At 35.3% G+C, this 21,833-nt stretch overlaps 1 protein-coding gene across 3 annotated transcripts in view; it reads left to right on the plus strand.

Moving 5' to 3' along the window:
• The window catches only part of ANOS1 (anosmin 1), a 146,018-nt gene that overhangs the window by 110,035 nt on the left and 14,150 nt on the right, over positions 1 to 21,833 (plus strand). For 2 of the 3 annotated variants that reach the window (XM_086609504.1, XM_086609516.1), the window contains 3 exons: positions 3,783 to 3,985; positions 6,087 to 6,234; positions 11,092 to 11,244. In XM_086609504.1, the coding sequence (XP_086465630.1) occupies positions 3,783 to 3,985; positions 6,087 to 6,234; positions 11,092 to 11,244 (504 nt within the window). Of the gene's footprint in view, positions 1 to 3,782; positions 3,986 to 6,086; positions 6,235 to 11,091; positions 11,245 to 15,620; positions 15,624 to 21,833 lie in introns of all 3 variants that reach the window. The other variant, XM_086609510.1, reaches the window with a different exon arrangement.

Consider the following 21,833-nt stretch of genomic DNA (forward strand, 5'->3'; position numbering starts at 1 on the left):
AGGGAGGGCTTTAGAGATATGGTGTTTTGGGGGAACAGGGTTTGTTTGGTTTTTTTAGGGTGGGGTCTGGGTCATTGATGCTTTTTTTCCTGTTAATAGCAGAGATCACAATATCTTAGAATCATAGAATGGTTCGGGTTAGAAGGGACCTCAAAGATCATCTAGTTCCAACCCCCCTGCCATGGGCAGGGAAACCCTCCACTACACCAGGTTGCCCAAAGCCTCATCCAACCTGGCCTTGAACACCTCCAGGGATGGGGCATCTACAACTTCTCTGGGCAACCTGTTCCAGTGCCTCACCACCTCTGAGTGAAAAATTTTTTCCTTATATCCAATCTAAATCTTGCCTTGCTGCTCTTCCTTCTCACCTGTTTATTTTGCTGGTGAAACTCAATTATTTCATATGAAAAAATATTAATATTCTTATTTTATTGGCTTACAAAATAATAATTCTGCCAGTTGTAATGGTGATGAGCATAACCGAAATATATAGAAATAGATGAATAATTATATAGTGATATTGAAATACTTAATATGCAATGGATCCTTAACTGGTATAAAATGCTAACTAAGTGGCTTCATATTTAAGATAACACACCCCAAATCCAACAAATATTTTACTGTTTTGTCTCTACAATTGGAAATGTTTTTTCAGATGATTAAATGCAAATCTGTAATAAATTAAGTTTTGCTCATCTTTGACATCTTATGTCCTTCTAGTTCATTACTTTCTCCGGCTTATTCTATTAGTTTTAAAAAAGCTCTACTTTTTTAAATGTGACATTTTCCAATGTCTCACCTTGTAATGTCTGTCAACTGCAGATCTCCTTCCTTTCTCTCTTCTGCTACTACCACCACCACTCTTCTTCCTGTTCAAAGGCATTTTTGCAGATGACATTTGCCAGGCTTGCAAAAAAAAGACTTTGAAGAAAGGTGGCACTCAGGAAAATGTTTCTGCTATTACAGTATTATTTGACACGTATATTCCTTTTAAAAGGATGTTTTTTCTTTCCTGAACTGTAATTACTCAATGATTTTTAGTATTAAAAGTGTTTACATTCTCCCATAGCAAAGAAGAAATACTACTAGGTTTTCTTCTAAGTAGAGATCAGCATTTTGTCTGCTGATTGGACTGTGTCTAGTGAACACAGAAGAAATGCTACTGATAAAGTAATGTTTTCAATAAACTGTGCTACTGTAAAAAGTACAGGGTGAAATGCTGGTGCTATAGAAGTCATAAGAAATGATCTATTAGTTTCAGTATGCACGTATTTCTTCCTTACTGTTTTCTTTTCTGCTTATGTTACTGGGAAAAACAAAGATGTTTGAAGTTATCTCAAAAAAAAAAGAAAATCCTGTGATTCTGAGACATATGAAAGCTCCATTCTGGTCAATTGCTGACTTTATGGAAGGAAAATTACACGCTATCTTGCATCCTTATGGGAACAGAAACATTTGAAAAAGAAGAATGTAAATGTGGTCATTTGCTTTTAGGCTTAGGAAAAATTGGTGAATAGAACTTCAAAATATTTTTAATCATGTAATACACTTCGTCCAGATGAGCTATTTCATTTGACTTTTAGATTTTTTTTAAATGATTCTCAGAGTCTTTTACAGATGCAGAATGAAGACAAACATGTTTCATGGTTAGAATTGTTTTTGCTTATATCTGATCATTTGTGAAGACATATTCTCTGAAATACTTTAATTCTATCCCATATGTTATATATACATAATACATGATGCATCGTACTTCTGGGAGATAACCTGAATAATTCACCTACAGTAATATGATCATGTTGCACTTCGGTTTATAAATGTTTTATTGCCATAACACATTGGCACATAACATTAAAAAACCCTAACATTTTAAATCAGTGAAGACGAATACTTAATAAAGATATTGTATCTAGGAATCATGGTTCTGTTTATATTTATTGTACCTAAATTTCATTTTATATCTACTTATTTTATTAAAGAAGTAAATGAAAAGTTGTGTTAGAGAACAGTACAAACCATTTAACTAAATTAATTTCTGAAATAGATCCCTTTCAATATAAATAGCTTTGTATGCTTTAAGATGGAATTGTTGGCTACTTCACAGGTAAGGAAATAAGTGTAAGAACAGTGCTTCTCCAAAGCCAGAAAAAAATAAAGGGAACTGTCTTGCAAGCTGAATAAGAAAATGAGTGAGAAGAACTAAGGAATTCTCATTATTTTGAAAATTAAGTTAAATTCCCAGAATTCTTAAACTCGAGTATGCTTTGTAACTTTTATGGACAAAAATTAGGCAGAATTATTTGTGTGAGGAAACAGGGACATCCATTACTATTTAACTAAAATGGCATGTGTGAGGAAACAGGATCATCATTGTTATTTAACCGAGTCCTGTTGAATAGCAGGAATAAACCATTATTTCACATCTGCTGATCTTAAAAAAGGAAATGCTGTCTTTGTTAATTCTGAATGTGTCAGTTTGCATGAACTAAATGATGGAAATTTTCAGTGAGATCGTTTGTCATAGGGATTGTTTGATGAACTTAGTATGCCTGGAAAGTTTATTTAACAGCTCATTTACCATTATACAAAGATGCAGGTGAACCATGCAGTAAATGAATGCCTGGTGTCCCCTCTGCACACCTCCAGTTTTATTTCTGGCAAATAAGTAGTGGCTCATTTGGCTAAAAAGTTATATGAAACTGATTGTTTTGATCAGATTGTTTCTTCTTGGCTACAGGTTCATAACATGCCTTAATTACTATGAATTTCCTTATTTCTGCCTGATATGCTTTTAATTTTTTTGAGTCACACCATTTACTTTTACTCAAGTTTTTGTTTTGCAGTTTCTTCATATTTTGTCACCAATGTTTGGCTACCACAGGCATTAAAAAAAAAAAATAGAACTTAAAAAGTAGTATTAATAGTAGGAGTTAGTAAATAGCAAATTAGACTTTCACAAGCTCCGTTGCAAAATTTCCGTTGATTCACATTACTCAGGGCCAGGATATTATATTGTAAGTCCACAAGGAAGTCCTAACATTCAATATTGGAAAAGGTTCAATATTGGAACTTCTGACTGTCAGGTGTCCTTCTTGAATCTAGGGTCAGCACAGAGACAACTAAAAGAAGAATATTTCAGTTAATATTGACCAGAAATTAAAACAGAATAGGGAAATAAATCACGATAATTGCTTTTTGTTGTTCTAAAAATACCCTGTAGACTTCTGCGACATCATGATACATCATTGCATCTTAATTATATTTATTCTAAGGAAGTGTTTATGTGCTATAGGGGTAGATATCAATACTAGAATTTTGAAGAAAGATTCATCACATAGAAACATAATTGTATCATCTGAGAATTGTCTGGCAACACTGAAAAAACAGTCAGTGTTTCCACCATACAATTATTTGATGACTATACAAGGCCACTTGTAGACATGATGGTTTTATGCTCACTATGTATTTAAAGAAGTGAATGACAGAAGTAAAACTGATAGTCTAGTACGTTTTGATAAAGCTTCATAATGTTTGTGAACTATCGACAACGCAGAATAATAATAAAACTAGATGCTAACCCATATTTTTTATTTCAGTAGGCCTTGAATTTATAGAATTTAAGAGAAGCCATGTCAGTAAGGGAAATTTTTGCCTGAATTTTCATCAGTGTATTGAAAGTGTTTAATCCAGTTTATGTGTGCCTGATAAAATACATAATATGATCTTTACCTTGTTAAAGATGATCTTTACTTTAGAATCTTTTTGTTTGTTTTAAATTCCAGATCCTTCTGCTCCACCGGCTCCATCTAATATCAGAATTGCCAATATCAGTGCAAACAATGATGGAAGTGTAAATGTAGTGATTACTTGGGATCTTCCAGAAGAGCCTGATATCCCAGTGCACCACTACAAAGTCTTCTGGAGCTGGACATATAGCAAATACGTAATCCCAGCTAAAAAAAAGAGAAGGAAGATTACTGATGGGGTAAGAAAGAAAATAGTAAATGAGACAGAATTATGGATTATTTTGGGCACAAATAGAGTGTAAGTATAAAATAAGTGATAAATTACAATGATTTCAGCAGCTGGTATAGTGGTCTTAATTTTTAATATCACCAACCCCATAGACAATTTTGATCTCTCAATCTCTATCTTTCACTAAATTTAGGGAGAAAAGTAGACTTCTGCTTTAAAATGCAGGTAGATACTTTAAGATTTTGCAGGAGAGATTAATAGAAAGTTAAATGCTGTTTATCCACCAAACTCCGAGATAAACGAAGGCAATGAAGGCCGTGTGCTGAGTTCATCTGCAGCAGATTGGACACAACAGAGGAGCTGCTGTGGGAGCATGCTGGACCCATCCCTTCTCATGAGAACTGATGGACGATCTGGAGGCTGCAGAGCCACCACCACCAGCTCTGTGCTGGGCCAGCAGCAAAGGGAAAATTCCTCAGAAATGTAGACAATATGGAGTGATTTCAGGGACTGAGATAACTTGTTTCTTTGCTTCTACTTCAGTTAAATAGTTTTGCGTTGTTTTTTTTTTTAGAAAAGTAAATATGCATAGAAAAGAAAGTTAGTTCTTTCTGGTACTCTTAAAAACTTGGGCAAGATAGGAGTAGGGTTGGACTGTATTAGGTAGAAAAGTTTGTGTTTCTCAGGAGAGCTGCCATTGGTTAGAGATCTTCATGGCAGAGGCTACAGCCTAAAGATACAGGGGAGCTTTCTCTCCACAAGCTGTTCCTTAAATCACAAAACCCCAAGAATTTTAAAACTGAGCTGGGTCCTTAACGGCACTTTGCGTGGGATACATCCTACTTATATTAAAACAGATCCAATATACAACATTACAGTAACTGGAACCAAGTTCTGACCTTGAATATAGGGAAATCCAGAAAAGTCAGGGCATATTTTAGAGAAAAGGCAGACTTTTAGAATATCTTTCATATTACTCCTGGCTCATACCTTTTCTTCTGCAGCATGCCGTGAAACTATATAGCAATGCCACTGAGATTCAGACTTCCCTCACAGGACACTCCTAAGGCTATCGCTAATCAATGGTCCTTTGAATATTATAGCAAATCTTCAGTCTAAATATTGAAACTGCAGAAACTTTTTTTTTTAAAAAAGTGCAAAAATCTTTTTTTGAAGGTCATTGAGGATTTATTTTACCTAGTTTTCACCTTTCTATGTAGTCTAGTCCAAATAATTTTATAATAATTAGTACTTGACTATCTTTTTCTCTCTGGATTGACTGTCAAACTTCAGAGGCACAAAAAATTCTAGTGAAAACATGGAGTAATGTGTTCTGTCTGAGATATGGGCTAGAAGAGCATTTTTATAAGACTTTAAAAAAAAAATTAGAAATGTAAGAATACTGAGAAGCCTTGTCTCTTCTTTGCAGTATCTTAGGACTTGCCTTAGTTTATGGGTTATTTTCTGGAGAATGATAATCCTACTATGGTATTTCCCTGTTTAAGACACTTTTATGACAGTGGAAACTGTATTTATTCTTTTCTGTTTTTCATTCTATGGAGGAAAAGAATTCTTAACAATGAGGGATATTTTTGATTGTGGATTGGTTTGTTTTGGTATTTTATTTATTTTTGTTTTCAACAGTTGAAAAAAATAGAATATATTGACAGATGTACTGAATGTTGGATTTTAGCTGTCTTCAGACTGACTGTCTCTAGAAAAAGTTTTCAATTGCTTTAATAACACAGAATTGGGAAATAAAAAGTCTACATTTCTGTGGCTAAAATAATTTTGGCATCAGAAAAATACTTGTTATGTGTAAAAAAACCCTTTAGTTTTGGCCTAAAAAATAGGTATATGTATTTGCCAAGGAATTGAGAAAATTATGTAAACACCAAGAACGTTAGTAGTTTTTAAATGACATAGAAAAAGAGTCCAATAAAATATATTTTTTAAAGAAAGGAAATTTTGCTCTGTTAAAATTTATACATGAGTGTTCTTTTCTAATTTCAAAAGAGTGGTGTGCCTAAGATATCAAGCCTGCTTTTAATAAGGGCCTGTGTTTCAGTAATACTATAACTGGTTTGTATATTTATTCTCCTCTATTATAGGCCCAAAATTATGTGGTCCTGGAGGGACTCCAACCCAACAGCAACTACAATGTAGAACTGCAGGCAGTAACACGTTGGGGTCAGATACGCCTAAAGAGTGCTAAGGTTTCTCTCCATTTTAGCACAACTCAGGACACCAGGAATAATAGTGAGTAATTGTATTCAAACACCTGAATGCTTTCTCTCTTCTTTGTCTGGAATTCAAATGTTTTATGTAATGATTTCTCAGATTTTAAAAAAATGCTTAAAGCTGTCTGTCTCATAGCATAGTGATCCTGTCTTGGTGAAGTTGAGTAACCTTTTAATATTTAATTTCTTATCTAAAAATTGACTACAGTTTTTGACTAATTCTTTGTCTTAGATCCTACTCACCTGAAATAAGCAAATACAATGAAAACACCACAATTTGCATGACTGTGGTGTTAATATTTTTTAAATGCAATACAGGTATAAATACTTACTATATTTGTCAGTAGCTGGAATAAAACCATTTCTGTGTCTTTGTCTTAACTGGACAGTTTCAGCTTCCAATGCTTTTCAAAATCCTGAATATTTTGAGTAACCCATTAATTCAGATTCTTGGACCACACAAGTATGTATCTACTATGAACTGATATAAAACATCACTTCTTCTGTTAGGGAATCTAAAACGTTTCATGCCTTATGAGTAATGAATTCTCAAGATATTGCACATATAGGACCCGTATTCAGATTAAAATATTGAGATTTTTAGATGTCAGATTATTTCTTGTTAAGGTATTCTTTACAACCTCACATGCTAAGTTATATAATTAAAAAGTGTATCTGAATCTGAGAGTAGTTCTTACTTTTAGTTCAATGCTATTTGTATAATTACAATACAATACTAACTTACTACCCTAATTGGTAGTGTGTTTCTGGTTAACCAACACAGCAAAATTCTGATAATAGGATATTAAAGAATATAATTTTAAATATCCTATCCTGACTCCATTTCATTTTTCATCCATTTACATTTCTTTTTAAAATACACTCAAAGTTTAAACTTTACTTGTTGCTATTTTCATAACATAATTGTAGTTGCTCTCACCCTAACTAATCAACTGCTATTGTTGCTGGACCCTTCTCCAAGCATATTCAGTTTGGATATACATACAATATTTTAAAGTACTTAGCTATGACAGACCTTCATATCTACAGTTGCTTCCCATATTAATGTACCAAGAAAAAAAAATAGTCTTGAAGATCCTTCTTTTTCTCATACTAAGTTTGTTTTTACTACTTTTTTGGGCCATCTTAAGAGACAGCAGAGGGCCATGTTTTCGTCTCTTCAGTACACTGAGTCTTTGCTTGAAATCCATAGCAGAATATAAGCTTGAATCTCCAGACTGTGTACATAAGGCAAGTTTGGTTACATGCCCAGTGAAGCACAATGTAAGTGAATATGAGTTCTGCCCTTTCCATACTGGCTCTCCTAGATTGTACCTGTGCTTTCTGTCATCCCCTAGAAAAGTGACCTAGTTTTCAGGATTGTGCATGATATCAAAAGCTTCTTTGAGTTACCACATTTAGTTTTCCTTTCTTTTCTATATGTACACAGGAGATGTAATAGAAGAAAAGCTGCGGTTAGAACTGGGTGTTTAATTCCAGTCCACTCAGCCACTGAGCTTAGCTAGAAGCGTGTCATTGGTGTTTATGAGAGGTGTTCTCATTTTGCTGAGTATTTTCCTAAGAATTCTTTGTTGGTTTTGCTACTTTTTTCTTTTTTTTTCTTTTTTTTTTTCTTTTTCTTTTTCTGCAAAGCACATTTGGCTAGATAAACACATAAAAATTTCCTTCCCCTCTCACCTCCCAATCTTCTTGTCTCTTCTGATTAGAAATTTCTTTCAAGTTCTGGATCTCAGTGCTAAACTTTCAGGTGTTTAGTTTTCAGTTCAATCATCTTGACTGGCATTTCACCAGCATACATCACAGCTCTGAGAAAGATCATGTAACTGAGTTTACTTTACATCAGGTCACAGGAGAAGGCTGGTGTCTGGCTTTCACCTGACTCTGAGGCTGGACTGTGTCCTCGTAACTAGGAGGAAATTCTAGGTGCCGTTATCCACAGCTAGCCAAAGTGACATTGGGCAAGCTGTTGAATTTCTTTCTCTAATTTTACTGGGAGAATAAACTTTCTTCTCTTGGGAACAGGGATAATTAATGAACTGAGTTTGTCAGGCTTTATTGCTAGTCTTGACATTAGGTCAGATCATCACAGTCTTTAAACATAATAGTAAATAAAACCTTTCTATATACCAGAATTCATCTGAACTGAAGCTGAGTAATTGAGATTGGACTGTGTCAATTTTGGTGCCATTCTATACGTAGTTACTGTGAGAAACTCTTACTGGTAGTGCGGTATCAACTCTCTATGGTCTCATGATGGTCTGTCTCTCCTCATTTATATCACCAATGGATTTGTGTTGGGAGAAGATTTTTGCTTCACTTTTCCCTTTTGAAAGCATTGTGTTTTTTAGAATCTGATGCAGATTACAGTGAGTTACTACTTACAAATTCTCTACCAAATAGAGATCATTTACCCTGTATCTTATGTGTGACTTTGGTGTTTTCATCACTTTCTGTCCACTCCAGTGGCACCTCTTTCCTATCCTCATCACAGCTAGATTTAAATTCCTTCCACAATTTTGCTTGGATAATCTGCCCTCTCCTTGATTGTTTTACTTCAGAAAACAGTCCATCAGTATTTTCTGTGAAAGTCTGCTGTCTACTAATGTCTAATTAGTATAAACTTTCTCATGCCTTGTGCTTTATTTCACTTTACTATGGTGACCCCTTTGGACTAAAAGGTTCATTAATTGTTGTATTGTTTTTAAACTGGAGTGATACTACACGAAGAGCAATATTTTTGTTTTTCTCATATACTTCTGAGTATTTGACTGCTACGTTCAAGTTATGAATGTCCTTTTAGTTAATGAGCAGTATTTTCTTTTTAACTGCAAATCAGTTCTAGCGAGAGCTAAAACACATATTTAACAGTAGAATACTTAAATAGTAACTTTATAGACAAACCTAAGCATCCTTTCTGTTAAAGCCATGAAGTAGAATATTCAAGATTCTTTGAGCCTAAACCAGTAAGATCACACATTTTAGTGTATTTGGACCTTTTTGGACATTTTTTAAAAATGGCTAAATTATAACTTACACAGAAAAGCACATAAAAACTACTCCTGGAGGAGAGGCAAATTCATCTTCTGAATATCACTGAAGTTAGTTAGGTACAGAGCCAGTCCTGCTTTAGGTACTTTTGAGAATACTCAGAAGCAGATGGAGAAATATGAAAAAAAGAAAAAAAATACTGCCTGAAATGTTATCTAGGACATGACATTCATGCCCTCTCTTTATCTGGGGACTTCCGTGGCCTTTGGGAAGTAGTTCCAGAAGCAACATGCCAATTTTGCTAAAGTCCCACTGTCAGTTGCTCAACTCTCTGTGGAATTAAGCTCTTATTTTTAGGTATCTGTTCCTATTGTCAGAATAGAGGGTAGTCCATAACCCGCTGAAGTAATTTAGTTCTACAGATTTCTGTGAGCTTTGACCCTCACCCTCTGGCGTTGTATTTCCCCACACTCAGAAATACGTTACCTCACTATATTTGTATGCTTCACTTCTGGGAAACGCAGCAAGACTTTCTCTCTTGATCTTTATATAGAAATATTCTAAATTTGCGTCCTGGTTTTTCTGGAAGTGGAGCAGACAGAGAACAGTAAAGATAAGATTTAATAAAATTAAATACTTTAAGTTGAGGTATACCTAATAGGTTTAAGTTTGTACTTCTCTCTATCACTTCTTGATTTCCTTTTCAGTAACATGAACATTATGGTTACCTTGAAAAAGAATTTGTTTAAGTTTGGTAGTTTTACTGTAATTTAAAACAAGTAAAAAAATGTAAAATTGTGTCAGGTTAAGCAAAGGATTGAGAAAGTAAAATTTGGCTAAAAAGTGAGTCTCAGCTGAAGCTACACATAGGGAAAAATGTTTACGTAGTACTCATGGTAATTATTGAAATTTGAGTCTTTCCCTCTTTCCCTCAAGTATGTATTTGATAATAATTTGCCACTTCCTAATTATTAGAATCTTTCATTTTCACTTAGGTGTACTATTGAAGTAAATACAACTTTTTTGTTAATCTGATGCAAATACTGTCCTCTTAATCAGAACTGATATATTTGCAAGCATGCAATGACAGTGAGGTTTGAATCAGCACCGCCACCTTTTCAACTGAAAATATCTAGAAATACTGTCAACCCTGCTAAATGTTGATGAACTGTTGCCAAATTAAATGCTTGATGAGGGACATCCCATTACCATTGCTCGTTGGAAGCTAGGCACATAACACCAAGGGAATTGCTCAAAGTTAATTCTGCTCTTACAATGTTTTCCTAAGCATTCACTGTTCACTGTTGGAAACAGGAAAGTGGGCAAGAAAGATCTTTAATCTGCCCAATGTTCTTACATTGCATACCAAAGGACTATATTTACTTTGATGTAATAACCACATGTGGCACTCTGTGGGTTACACTCAATGCCGTCCTTGGACTTTGTGTGTATTCAAACACTGCACAAATATAAAGACCATGAATGATTTTACAGAACTACTGCTAGATAGTATGCCTGTTTAAAAAGTCAATCTGTTAACATTTCTTGTTCTTGGGGATATAAATACACTCCCTTTCTTTATTATTCTTTTGAAAATTTACAGAGCGTATTCATATTAAAATATATTTATCTTTTTCTCACTCTGTCCAAAATGTGGGGTTTTTTTGTCTGAATTTCAAGCAAATTATATGCTTTTCAACCATTATGGACAGTTTGTTCTTTATATTAATTTCATTTAGGCAAGATGCTGAAATAAGATAATTTGGATTAAATATAGTATTTTTTTCTGAATTTCAGGACTGTTAACATAATCATTATATAGCACTGTACTTAAATAAATAATTCCTGATTGTTCTGTGTACTGCAGAGGAACAGACTTCTTCTGGTGGGAAACCCCAGAAAGGACTGGTAGATCCTTACCCAACATTTCAAAGAAGAAAAACCACTCGTTTTCTTAAAGTTGGAACTCCTTTCTATCAGGATAATCAACTTCAGGTCAAAGTCTACTGGAAGAAGACAGGTTTGTCAAATTTTTATTTTATGATTTGTCCTACGGAGAAACTCTCATCAACTGCCTCATAGTTGTAATAATATTGTATAATATTATTAATTATATTGTATAATATGATGACCTTTATACAATCATTCACAGTTCAATCCTACACCTTCCTACACCTACATTCTTCCTTCTCTTCACCTTCATGTTAGAGTGAAACGTTGCTTCTCCTCTTTGTATTATGGATATGTAGATGTCTGGCAGAGGGAAATTACATGAATTAACTATCCAAAAATTACAGTCAGTCATGTAGGGACACTGAATCTTCCCAGAGCTGAGATAATTTTTAGTTAAGTGGAAATGGCTTCTGTGAAGTTTTAAATAGGGAAGCAGAATTTGGCCTTATGTTCAGCAGATCTTTTGTGGCCATGACTGTTGTCTCCCTGGACTGTGGTCAGAGGATCTCAAGAACATACAGTTCCTGGGCAGATTTTGTGCTGATGTCACTACAGTATCACTTGTTGGACTTTGTCAGTTAAGAAATGAGTCAGGAAATGAATGTATATGGAAATTGTGCAGTGGTGTCAGAAAAACTAAACTGCAGTTTGAACAGCAAAATTTAGAGCTGTACTGGCTCACGTTAGGGCCACAGTAGAATTTATTCCAAACTTTATCAGTTGCCTTGAATTAGAACAGGAGGAATAGTTGGCCACAACCACTGGAAAAATCTTAAGTTTATTTTCTGCTAGGCTGTGTGCACTCTCCTGTTTTTCAGAAAAATCTAACAACGATTTTATGTTTGAGTCTTCCAGTCTAAAGGAAAATGCCATAAATTTTAAGTGTCTAATCAGATTCAGAAATAAAAAAAGGGTTTTTCCTTTCTTGCCCTCTAGGAGCATATAGGTTGTTAAACATTGCTCCAGCTTAGCTGTAACAGGTTCATATGCTGTTATTTGAAAATGTGGTAACACTGTTAATGTTTTAACTTGGAGCAATCTACATGTGTAGCAGTAGCACGTGTATAAAATCAGTTCAATTTTTTGGGTTTGAAATAAAGATCAACAAAATGGATAATTACCTTTTCTTCCAGAAGTTTTCAAAGAATTTTAGAAATATTTATGTTCTTTTGGGTTTAGGTGTATGCAGCACCACCCTGATGGAGGAAAGGCTATACAACCTTTCAATTATGCTATTTAACATAAGAATATGTCACACCGGATGGTGTGGATTGTGAGAGGTATCCTTTGCTTATTAAAAAGTGCCTGCCTGCTTGAATTAATATCTTTCTAGCTCTTCTATATCAAATACTTTCAAATCAAATGCTTATTCCTCCATAAAATCTGCAAGCTTTGCCTCAGCCTAAGTACATACACATTTTAAATGTTTGTCCCTATTTTGGCTATGCTAGTATTCTTTTTCTAGCTTTCCCCATTATATTTCATTTTTGCCAAACTTCATGGAAAGCTGGAATAACTTAAAGTTTCAATAAAAGTTGAAGCATTTTTAGTTTTGAATACTAAGTTTACCTAAAAATGTGGATTTGGTTATCCAAATGAGATTTTTGTGTTCTGAGCTTGGGACTGATCACCTTAAGCTTTAGCTTTCTGCAAGTGACATGTCAACTCATTGTCCAAGCTCCTTTTATAGTCAAAAAAGAAAAGCAAGTGACTTCTGAAGCAATTCATCCCACACAGCAGTGGAATCATTCTCTGGAGATACCTCTCTTCCTTACTGAGTACAGAAGGGAGCCCAGATGACTAGGTCGGACGAGACAACTCATTTGTAGAAGGCTTAGAGATGCCTAATATCTCTCTGTGAGCTGAGGTTCAATACTCAGCAGTCTGAACAGCTGAAAATTGAGGGACAGGATTCAAAAATGAGGAGACTATAATGTCTCCCACAGGTCTAAGGCAGGGTTGTGCAACTCACAGTCTGCGGGCAAGATTCAGCCCAGTGGAACAATCGATCAAGCTGCAGCCCTTTTCCTGCCAGCCTGTTTCCAGAAGAAAGATCATGTGTCCTATGACCAAAATGCCAGCACCCCAGTGAAATTTGTCTTATGAATAGTTTTCCGAAATCACTGTTATATTTAATGGAGGAGAAATCATGACCAGTACATCAATATTCTTCTTCTTCCAAATTAGATATCTTGAACTAGACGTCCACTAATTATAATAGTAACTTAGATATCGAGATTATAAGTAGATGTTGCATCATAGATATTTAAATGTGGACATCTAAATCTGGAGATGAATCCCACCTTGTGTTACATACCTGGAGGTAATATTTGTGTTAAATGCTATAAATACTGTAAAAAGAAATAATGTAGTCAGCATTCTCATAGTGGTTCATAGTTTGGAAATAACACTTGGAACTGGTGTAATCTCCACAACTTGAAGTCTTCAAAGGCAGATATGGCACAGACCTGTTAGAAATGACATGGATTTATATGCCGTCACCTTGTGCCAGGGAGGGACTAGTTGAGTTCCTGAGTTATTGACTGTACAGCTGACTCATCTTGTGTGACTGTGTACATTGAGTTATCTAAGGGGGATACCCAGAGGTCCATTTTGTTCATGTGGTGGGAGCAAGCTCTGTCACATGCACTAAGATGTTCAGTCATCTGTTCCAGCCATGCCGTGGAAGATGCCTTCGTTCTTCTCATAAAACAAATAGTGATAGCAAAGATGTGTTAATATAATATAACAATATAATAAGATATAGCAGTTTGTCACACTTACTTTTTTCTTTTCTATTTTTAAAAGAAAGTATCTGTGTTCTGAGTGACAGCATATGCAGTAACTCAGCAGGAGCCATTGCCTCCTGTGGAACTGAAATACAGCCAGCTACCCGCTCCTGAAAAGCTATCAGCTTCTATAAACTCTTACAGGAGTTTGGAGGTTATGTAGTATGTGGATGAGGTACTGACTGTAAATTTACTAGTGACAATTTACTGCAGAGCAAGTCTGTTTCACCATGCAAGGAACACAGCAGGAGAAGCATATTGACTGTGTCTTGTCTTTATGAAAGACAGCAGTTGCTGGAGCCAGCTGCCCTGGGAACTGCACCCACACGTCTTTCTCCTTTCTGAAATGCGCTGTCTCAAGTCCTATGTAGCGAGTTGTAGGAGGCACAAGAGTGCAGCGACTGTAATAGGAAATACTGAGAGAAAATTTACCTCATCCTGCTCTATGGCCTCACATCTAGGCTATTTTCATTGCAGATAGGCAATCAGAGTTGTAATCCTTCCTGACAAGGAATTGACCTCCTTGACTTCTGTATGATAGGTGAAAACGTTGATTGCTGTAATATTCTCATTATTTTGTGGTTTGCTATTAAAACCACTTTTTTGGTGCAGGAACACAGCCATTCTATAATCATAAATCAGGATGTGTGACTTTAAAACAACTAAAGAATAAGAAACTATCATGAAACCATGTGAAATAAGTATATTGATAATGGTAAGAGTCCTCATGATATAAAAAATAATTCAAAAAATAGAAGTCTCAAGTTTAAACGTGTTGGACATTTGTAAATTAAGCAAAACTTCAACTGATTGTAGTAATCTTTTCTTTATCTGGTTTGGTTTTCAGTTTTTTTTTGTATTTTCTGTGATAGGCTTCATGGTCCGAACAAGAGATGGTTTCAGTGGTGATGAAATAAATAGATTTTTTAGATTTTGAATTTTTTTGAAGATGAAGATGTTTAAAGCAGTATGTTATGTTAATATAGAGTTTCTTTTAGCTGTAATGAAAACTTTAACAGCTCCCAAACCAGCAGTCTTTCTTTTAGTAAGAATAGTGTTATTCTTTTTCTACAGTAATATCTGCTCAGAATTTTTTGTCCCATTTCGGAATTCAGTTGTCGTACCATTCTATGCAGAACCTGAGATATTTCTTTTTTTAATTTTTCTCAAAAATCCAAGCCAACTCTTTATACTGCCTCCCAACACTGCAGCACCATAGCACACCACACATTGCAGAAACAAACAGAAGGAAAGGCCATGTGGATTTCTTGCACTCTTATACCACTTAAGAAACACAAACATGTTCCTAAGGTAGTTTTAGATTATTTCTTTATTTTCAGTGGTCCCTTTATTAGCTGAGAAATTGTTTTGCTTTTGAATTCGAACCATTTTACTCTGTCTAAAAAGGACAAAATAGAACAGAATCATAGAATAATTTAAATGGGTTGGAAGAGACCTCTGGAGGTCAGATGATCTAATCATCTGCTCAAAGTAGAACTAACTCTGAAGTTAAATCAAGTTGTTCAGTCCTGTCTGTAAGACCGTATAACAGATGTTGTTACTGTTTTCTGAATGAGAAGGAATTTGTCCTTTATGAATACCAGGCTGCAGAGACCACCTAGCAATTTATCACAGTGTACCTTAGGATTTCCAGAAGGTATGGTGATGTCTCTTGACATTCAAAGATAGTTCTTCCATTACTACAAAGAAAATGTATTCCTCAGTGTCATTTGCAGATATGCCTCTAGGAAGCCAGTGAAAGACCACAATGATGACATCAAGGCTGAAGCTCTTAGTTTTATTCCTCTGGATAGAATTCAACAGATCTCTATCCTGTACAACAATTGCAATAGAGGTGGTGTTGCAAACTATTACTGAACTGGCTTTATTATAGAGTAAAGAAGTGATTGCTTATCAGTACTCAGAAACTGAGCACAGTATTTGAGTTACAGTAACTGAGTAACTGTATGAAAGATCCTGTTTCCATATATATGCATGATAATGTGTCACAGTTTGGTAGCAGGAAAGACTTAAGCCTGTTCTTCAAATGTCGTTTCTTAAGTCCCATTAGCTTCAGTGAGCATGAGACATGAATGGAATGTAAGATCTGGACTTCACATAAAAATAAATCTCTTTCTGAAATAATCTTTCAGTTTGAATGGTTTGGTATGATGGCGATAATAACTTTACTTCAGGATGTATGCTAGCAAAAATAACTCCACTTCAAGCAGTACAAGGTGCTTAGAAAATGCATATAATTGTGCTGGACAGAGTCATCACAAAAGCATATTGTAATTATATGAATACAATGGCTTCTTTCTGAAAGAAGAAAATGTCTTTCACTTGCTGCCTCTGACTTAGGCCTGGGATTAGAGAAACACAGTACATTCCTTAAACAGCATGAATCCCACTTTTGTAAATGAAAAGAAGACCTTGCTTGTGGCCAGATTTTTTGGCCATCTCAACTGTGTGAAATTAGAAATTATGTGCTATTTATGTCAAATAGTGGAATCAAGTTAAACAAATCACCTTTAATTCCTTGGTGCTGGAGTCACAGAGTACCATCCATTACCAAGAATAGATGTGCTCTGTACTCCCTGCTTAAAAGGATTAGCTACTTAGAATAATTAAGACCCTCAGTATCTTGTGCATCAGTAATCAAGACTGAAAGTGTGAAAATAAAAAGATCCTTATGTTTGCTCCATTCCTCAGTGGTTTGGCAACTAGAGAGCTGAGATTTTGGACTTCAGCTGAAAAGCCTTCAAGTTGGTGCAAACTTTTATCTTCAGGGTATGAAAATAGGATATTTCCCAGAGATAGAAGGAAAAAAAAAACCCTCTTTATGAGCTCACTGCATGAATTCTCATCACTTGCTACAATAATTATTATACATGAAAATATTAGAATGTAATTTAGTATGATGATTTATTTCCAAAGCAACATGTCACAATAATATTTTCTACCCGATTACTCTGCTTTCACTACTTTTTTCTTAGTGCCTGTTATTTGAGCATAATGCATCTCTCCTTGCTCAGGCAGAGCTTTAGTTTCCTTCACTTTTCTTTGAATGAAGTCTATAAGCATTTACATCCCTGGTTTAAATTAAACATTTAAAGTACTACTTCTAGATATTTAAACCCAATATGTCTGCCCCTTGGTTTTGCTTAAAAAGACAAATATTTAAAATGCATTAAGACTTGGCTTCAGGTTTCTTTCTTTGTGTTTCTGGTAAATGCTAAAGCAGAACTAAAAAAGAACACTTAAGGCAGGGAGAGGCAAAGAATCCTCCATTGTCTTATAAATCGACCAAACAAGAATAATGAATTAAATTACAGGGAAGAATAAAATGCAAGGCAAGGCAAAGCAAACAGCAAACTGCCACTAATGCTTTTAAAACCAGATCTTAGGAAAACAAAATTAACTTTCATTTAGTTCAGGGAGATAAATGAAGTAAGTGTATGTGCTGACTCTTTGTTTGCAATAAGGTATTTCATATGGCAGGTTTTAAAATAATTGAAAGCTTTCCCCATGTTATCCTATGGTCCTTTCTCACGAAGCTATTGCCATTGGAGCTAATGAAACCCTTCAATGCCAGTTGAAGTATCTAGTTGTTATTGTAAAGAATTCAGCAGTAGTTGCTTAACACTAAGGAATTCTTTAGTTTGGTACTAACTGTTGCACTAGGAAGATCAGTGTTTGAGCAGCTGGCCGTTTTCTAGTTACAGATATTTAATTAGTAAAATATTTGTACTTGAAGGTATCACTGTGGTCCAGCTGGTTCCTTTAACAAGAAGACCTCACTGTTAATTGTAATGAAGTATACACCAATATATTTCCCTCATATTTCTATGCAGATACAGAGACATTGGCTCAGAAGAGGCTAGTTGTGTGGGTACACATAATGTGCATTTGTATTTAGGGATTTAATTAGTAAAGCTCGCCCCAAGCACAGGAATCTTCAACTGGATCAACTCTTTAGAAATTCACCAGTAGACGTTGCATAATTTTGCTTTTCCAAATGTGCTACAGTTGACTCAGATGCCTGCATCCTATGGGCTTCCCAAACATCCTGCTTGGGGAGGTAGGTAATGCTGTCAGCTTTAACTATTGTGGGAAATTATTCCAGAGTTAAAAGAATATCCTGTCAGAATTATGCTCTGTGTGATTCCTACTCCTCCCTAACTTTCTCTTACATAGGCCTAATGTAGTTCCAGGAATAAAATTTCTGTTATCTCACTGCTGTTTTTTAAAATCTCTTTGCCTTTTTGCTGCCTGTAGAAATTAAAAAGGGGAGCATCTGACCATCTCCATTTGTACTTTATAAACTAACTACAGGACTTGTACTATTTGGTTTATGTCAAAATGTGACATGCTATAAATGCTTAAAATGTTGCTGGTGGGAGTCATGAAAAACATCAACAAGTAATACAATTTGGTAGAGCAGGTAGTGTAGTGTTCAACCTCTCAAATAGTGTGCAATTGATTAGTGGGACAAATAGCAAAGTTTTTAAATCACATTTACAATGGGGGTAACCTCAGTGGTGTCTTCCCTGCAAATGGGACAATACTGGGGAGTCTTTTCAAGGGCGAAGTTTACTGCATTTCTTCATGTACCTACAGGAACAACAGAAAACTGTTACTGCATGCCTTTCACTCACTTCCAAACCTCTGTTCCTTTCAGGGTAGATGGTTAAAGCTCTTGGTATGAGCAACTTAGGGGCAAGTCTGTCCAACAATTAGTCCCAGGAGTGTAATTGGAACTGATTCAAAGTCTGCCAGGAAATCAACTATCAGAATCCAAATTAGAGCTACACTCTGTGGTCCCAGAGCTCAGACTGCACAGAAGACTAATTTTGTTTAGTAGGCACCCACTGGTCTCTGCTGAAGGCAAACTGTGGCTATACTGGACTGGTTTGGTCCAGAACATTCGTCAAACTAGTTCTAACAGTTTGTATGGTTGACCCACTTATTGCTTCATTTTAAAATTTACATAGTGTATGCTGTTCACAAGCCCTCAGTATGACCTGAATTATACTTAGAACACCTTTAGTAATTGTGAAAGTCTATTTAATTTGACTAGATTTATGCATTTTTAAAAAGTCTTCATTTCATTCTTAAACTTAATAACTGAATACAAATTTAAGCTTGATTTCTTTTGAACTTACATTAAAAGATCAAATAGAAATGTAATTGCAAATTACCTGGTCCGTAAGTGCCGTCCAAAGATAGACCATCATTACGTGGGATGAGTACCTGCGGTCCCAATGCAGATACACATACAATATTGCATTGCAAAATCGTTTATGAAGACTTAACTCACTTCAAGGTATTAAAAAATTTACTGGCCAGCTAATAAGTAAACTCTTACCTGATTTTAAATCCTTCAGGAAAAAAAAAAAATTCAAAACCAGCATCTTTATGTTCCTTCAGTAATATCTGTCTATCCAGTACACAGTTTTCTACGTTTCTTACTACTTCCTATTACCACGACCTATGTAGTTAATTATTTTAACAAAAAATACAGAAATTTATATATATGCATATATATATAGTGTCACTAAGATTATCAATGGCAATTTTTGTTGTTAGGCAATCTGAAAGAATGAGAAATAAAATGGCAAGATTTTTCCCATCCAATTCTTTCCCTTCTTTCCCCAAACTGTATCACCAGGTCGCATTCAGTCAAAGCTTTGTCTTATATGCTTACACTACCATACCTACAGCAATCCTACCATTTCTACAGTGAGTAAAAAGATACTGAGGTACTGCGGTTTAGCAAGATACTTTTCATCAGCTTTTTAACCTGTATTGTATAATTAGCCTAGTTTATAAGGTGGCTATAAAACCAGTTGCATAAACACTACAGACAGGGAAGGAAACTGGACTATTTGAATGAGTAGCTAGAGTTGGAGGCAAACACATGAAAAAAGGATATCTGACACTGAACTTATAGTGTAAATTTAAAGATGTCACATGTATGCAGCTGATGAATAATGAGTTCTTAAACACCAGTTGCTTTTACTTCTGTGACCATAAACTGAATATAAAAATGTCCACAGTAGTCTAGACCAAAGGTCCATCCCACCAGGTATTCTGTTCTTGTCAGTGGCCAAAAGCAAATCCAAAGGAACGTAAGAACAGGGCAAGCGTGTAATGATGCTTCTGCAGATTATTGTCCCAGCTTCAGACAGCTTCTAGTTCGTGGGATTTAAGTGCTTGTTCTATGGAGAACCAAATTTTTTTATTTGTTTTGAATCCACTTCTTCTAGCTTCATTTGAATACTAGTTATTATATTGGAGAGACAGAAAGCAGTCAAGCTCTGTTCACACCATCTGTACGCACATGATGTTACAGATATTTAACTTATTTTCACTCTGTTCTTTTTCTCGTAGACTCAGTAGTCTCAAACTGCAGATTCAGAAGCTGCATATTAATGCCATTAGCTTTACGAATAACAGTTCAGCAAAACAACATCCTGATGTGGCATACTATGAAAGTCTAGTTTTGGAACATGATGGGGCATTGTACATATGTGCAAACCCACCCGTAAGACTTTTGCATAGGGTATGAGAGAGAAGGGAGTAGCAGGTGCATCTCTACATCTTCTCCCACTGTGGAATTAGGGTTAAGCTGGGTCTGTATCTTGACTCCGGAATTGGGAAGGACTCCCAGGTTACCTACCCTCAGTATAGCCTCCTCACCTAAATTAATGTCCAGATTTGTCAAAGTTACACAGAAGGCTAAAATTAATGACTGAGTACCTAGTGACATTTTCAATAGATGTGTAACCATAGTGAGCCTTGGACTTGTTTGTTTGGGTTTTTTTCTTTCTCATTAAATTCAGTTTTTGAATGCTTAGATACCTTTGAAAATCTGGCCGTGAGGGAGTAATGTAGGAAGCGTCTATTCAGGCTACAGGCAGCTGTTGTGTGACTTAGAGCTTACAAGAGACAAATTTCCTCGTAATAGAAAACCGGAATGAGATACTGTTGAACTCACTTTGTGTAGGATGTTGTGTGTGGGAAAGGAGTGAGAGTAGAGGTAATGCAGCTTAGAGATGATCCCAAACTTAAGTCTCTTGAAACAAACATCTTTAAACCCTGAAGCTTCCTGGGTCTAGATATGGACACGTACTGTGGCTCAGGCTTGTCTTTAAATTGCACACTAATTCTTAATATATTTTTTGGAAAGGCTTATCATTGTGTTATACAAAGAATGTGTTCTATAGAAATAAAGTTTGTTTTAAATGGCATAATGTGAGAAACAAAATCTCTGTGATTTAAATGATGCCACTTATATTCCATGTAAGAGCAGGAAACAGTATAGTTTGCCTTGTTAGGAAGTGTTTATTGAATGAAGTTTAAATGTCATTTGAGGGTTTTGGTGTTTATTTTGATCATACTGCTTGAATAGGTGATTATTAAAAAGTTCTTTTTCTCAGAGGTGTCATGAATACCATGAATTTCATAACCAATCATTTGACATTTCAGGGTTTATTTTCTTTTTTTATACCACCAGGTGAATCAAAGCACAGGCAGCAATAGAGTCAGAGCTGTTTTAATTTCATTTTTCTAAGAGAACTTACCTAAAATGCCTGAGATAGACCACATCAACAACATAGTTTTTACAGGGAAAAGAGAAGAGCAGAGAGACTCGTAATGCGTTAGCACATCATTGCAGCATTTTATCATTAGTTTAAGATAAATTATGTTTACTCATGTATCCTAAGACTGATAACTCACTTCACATTTTCTAAACTACCATAAGTGAAATAACACTTGTTATTCTGTCTTTTTTTCTTATCCTGTCAAGATTCAGATTTCAAATGTTGGCAAGGAACGCCATGATTCATAGAGGCATAGAGTT

The sequence above is a fragment of the Tauraco erythrolophus genome, chromosome 1, assembly GCF_009769465.1.
Source record: "Tauraco erythrolophus isolate bTauEry1 chromosome 1, bTauEry1.pri, whole genome shotgun sequence".
Lineage (NCBI taxonomy): Eukaryota > Metazoa > Chordata > Aves > Musophagiformes > Musophagidae > Tauraco > Tauraco erythrolophus.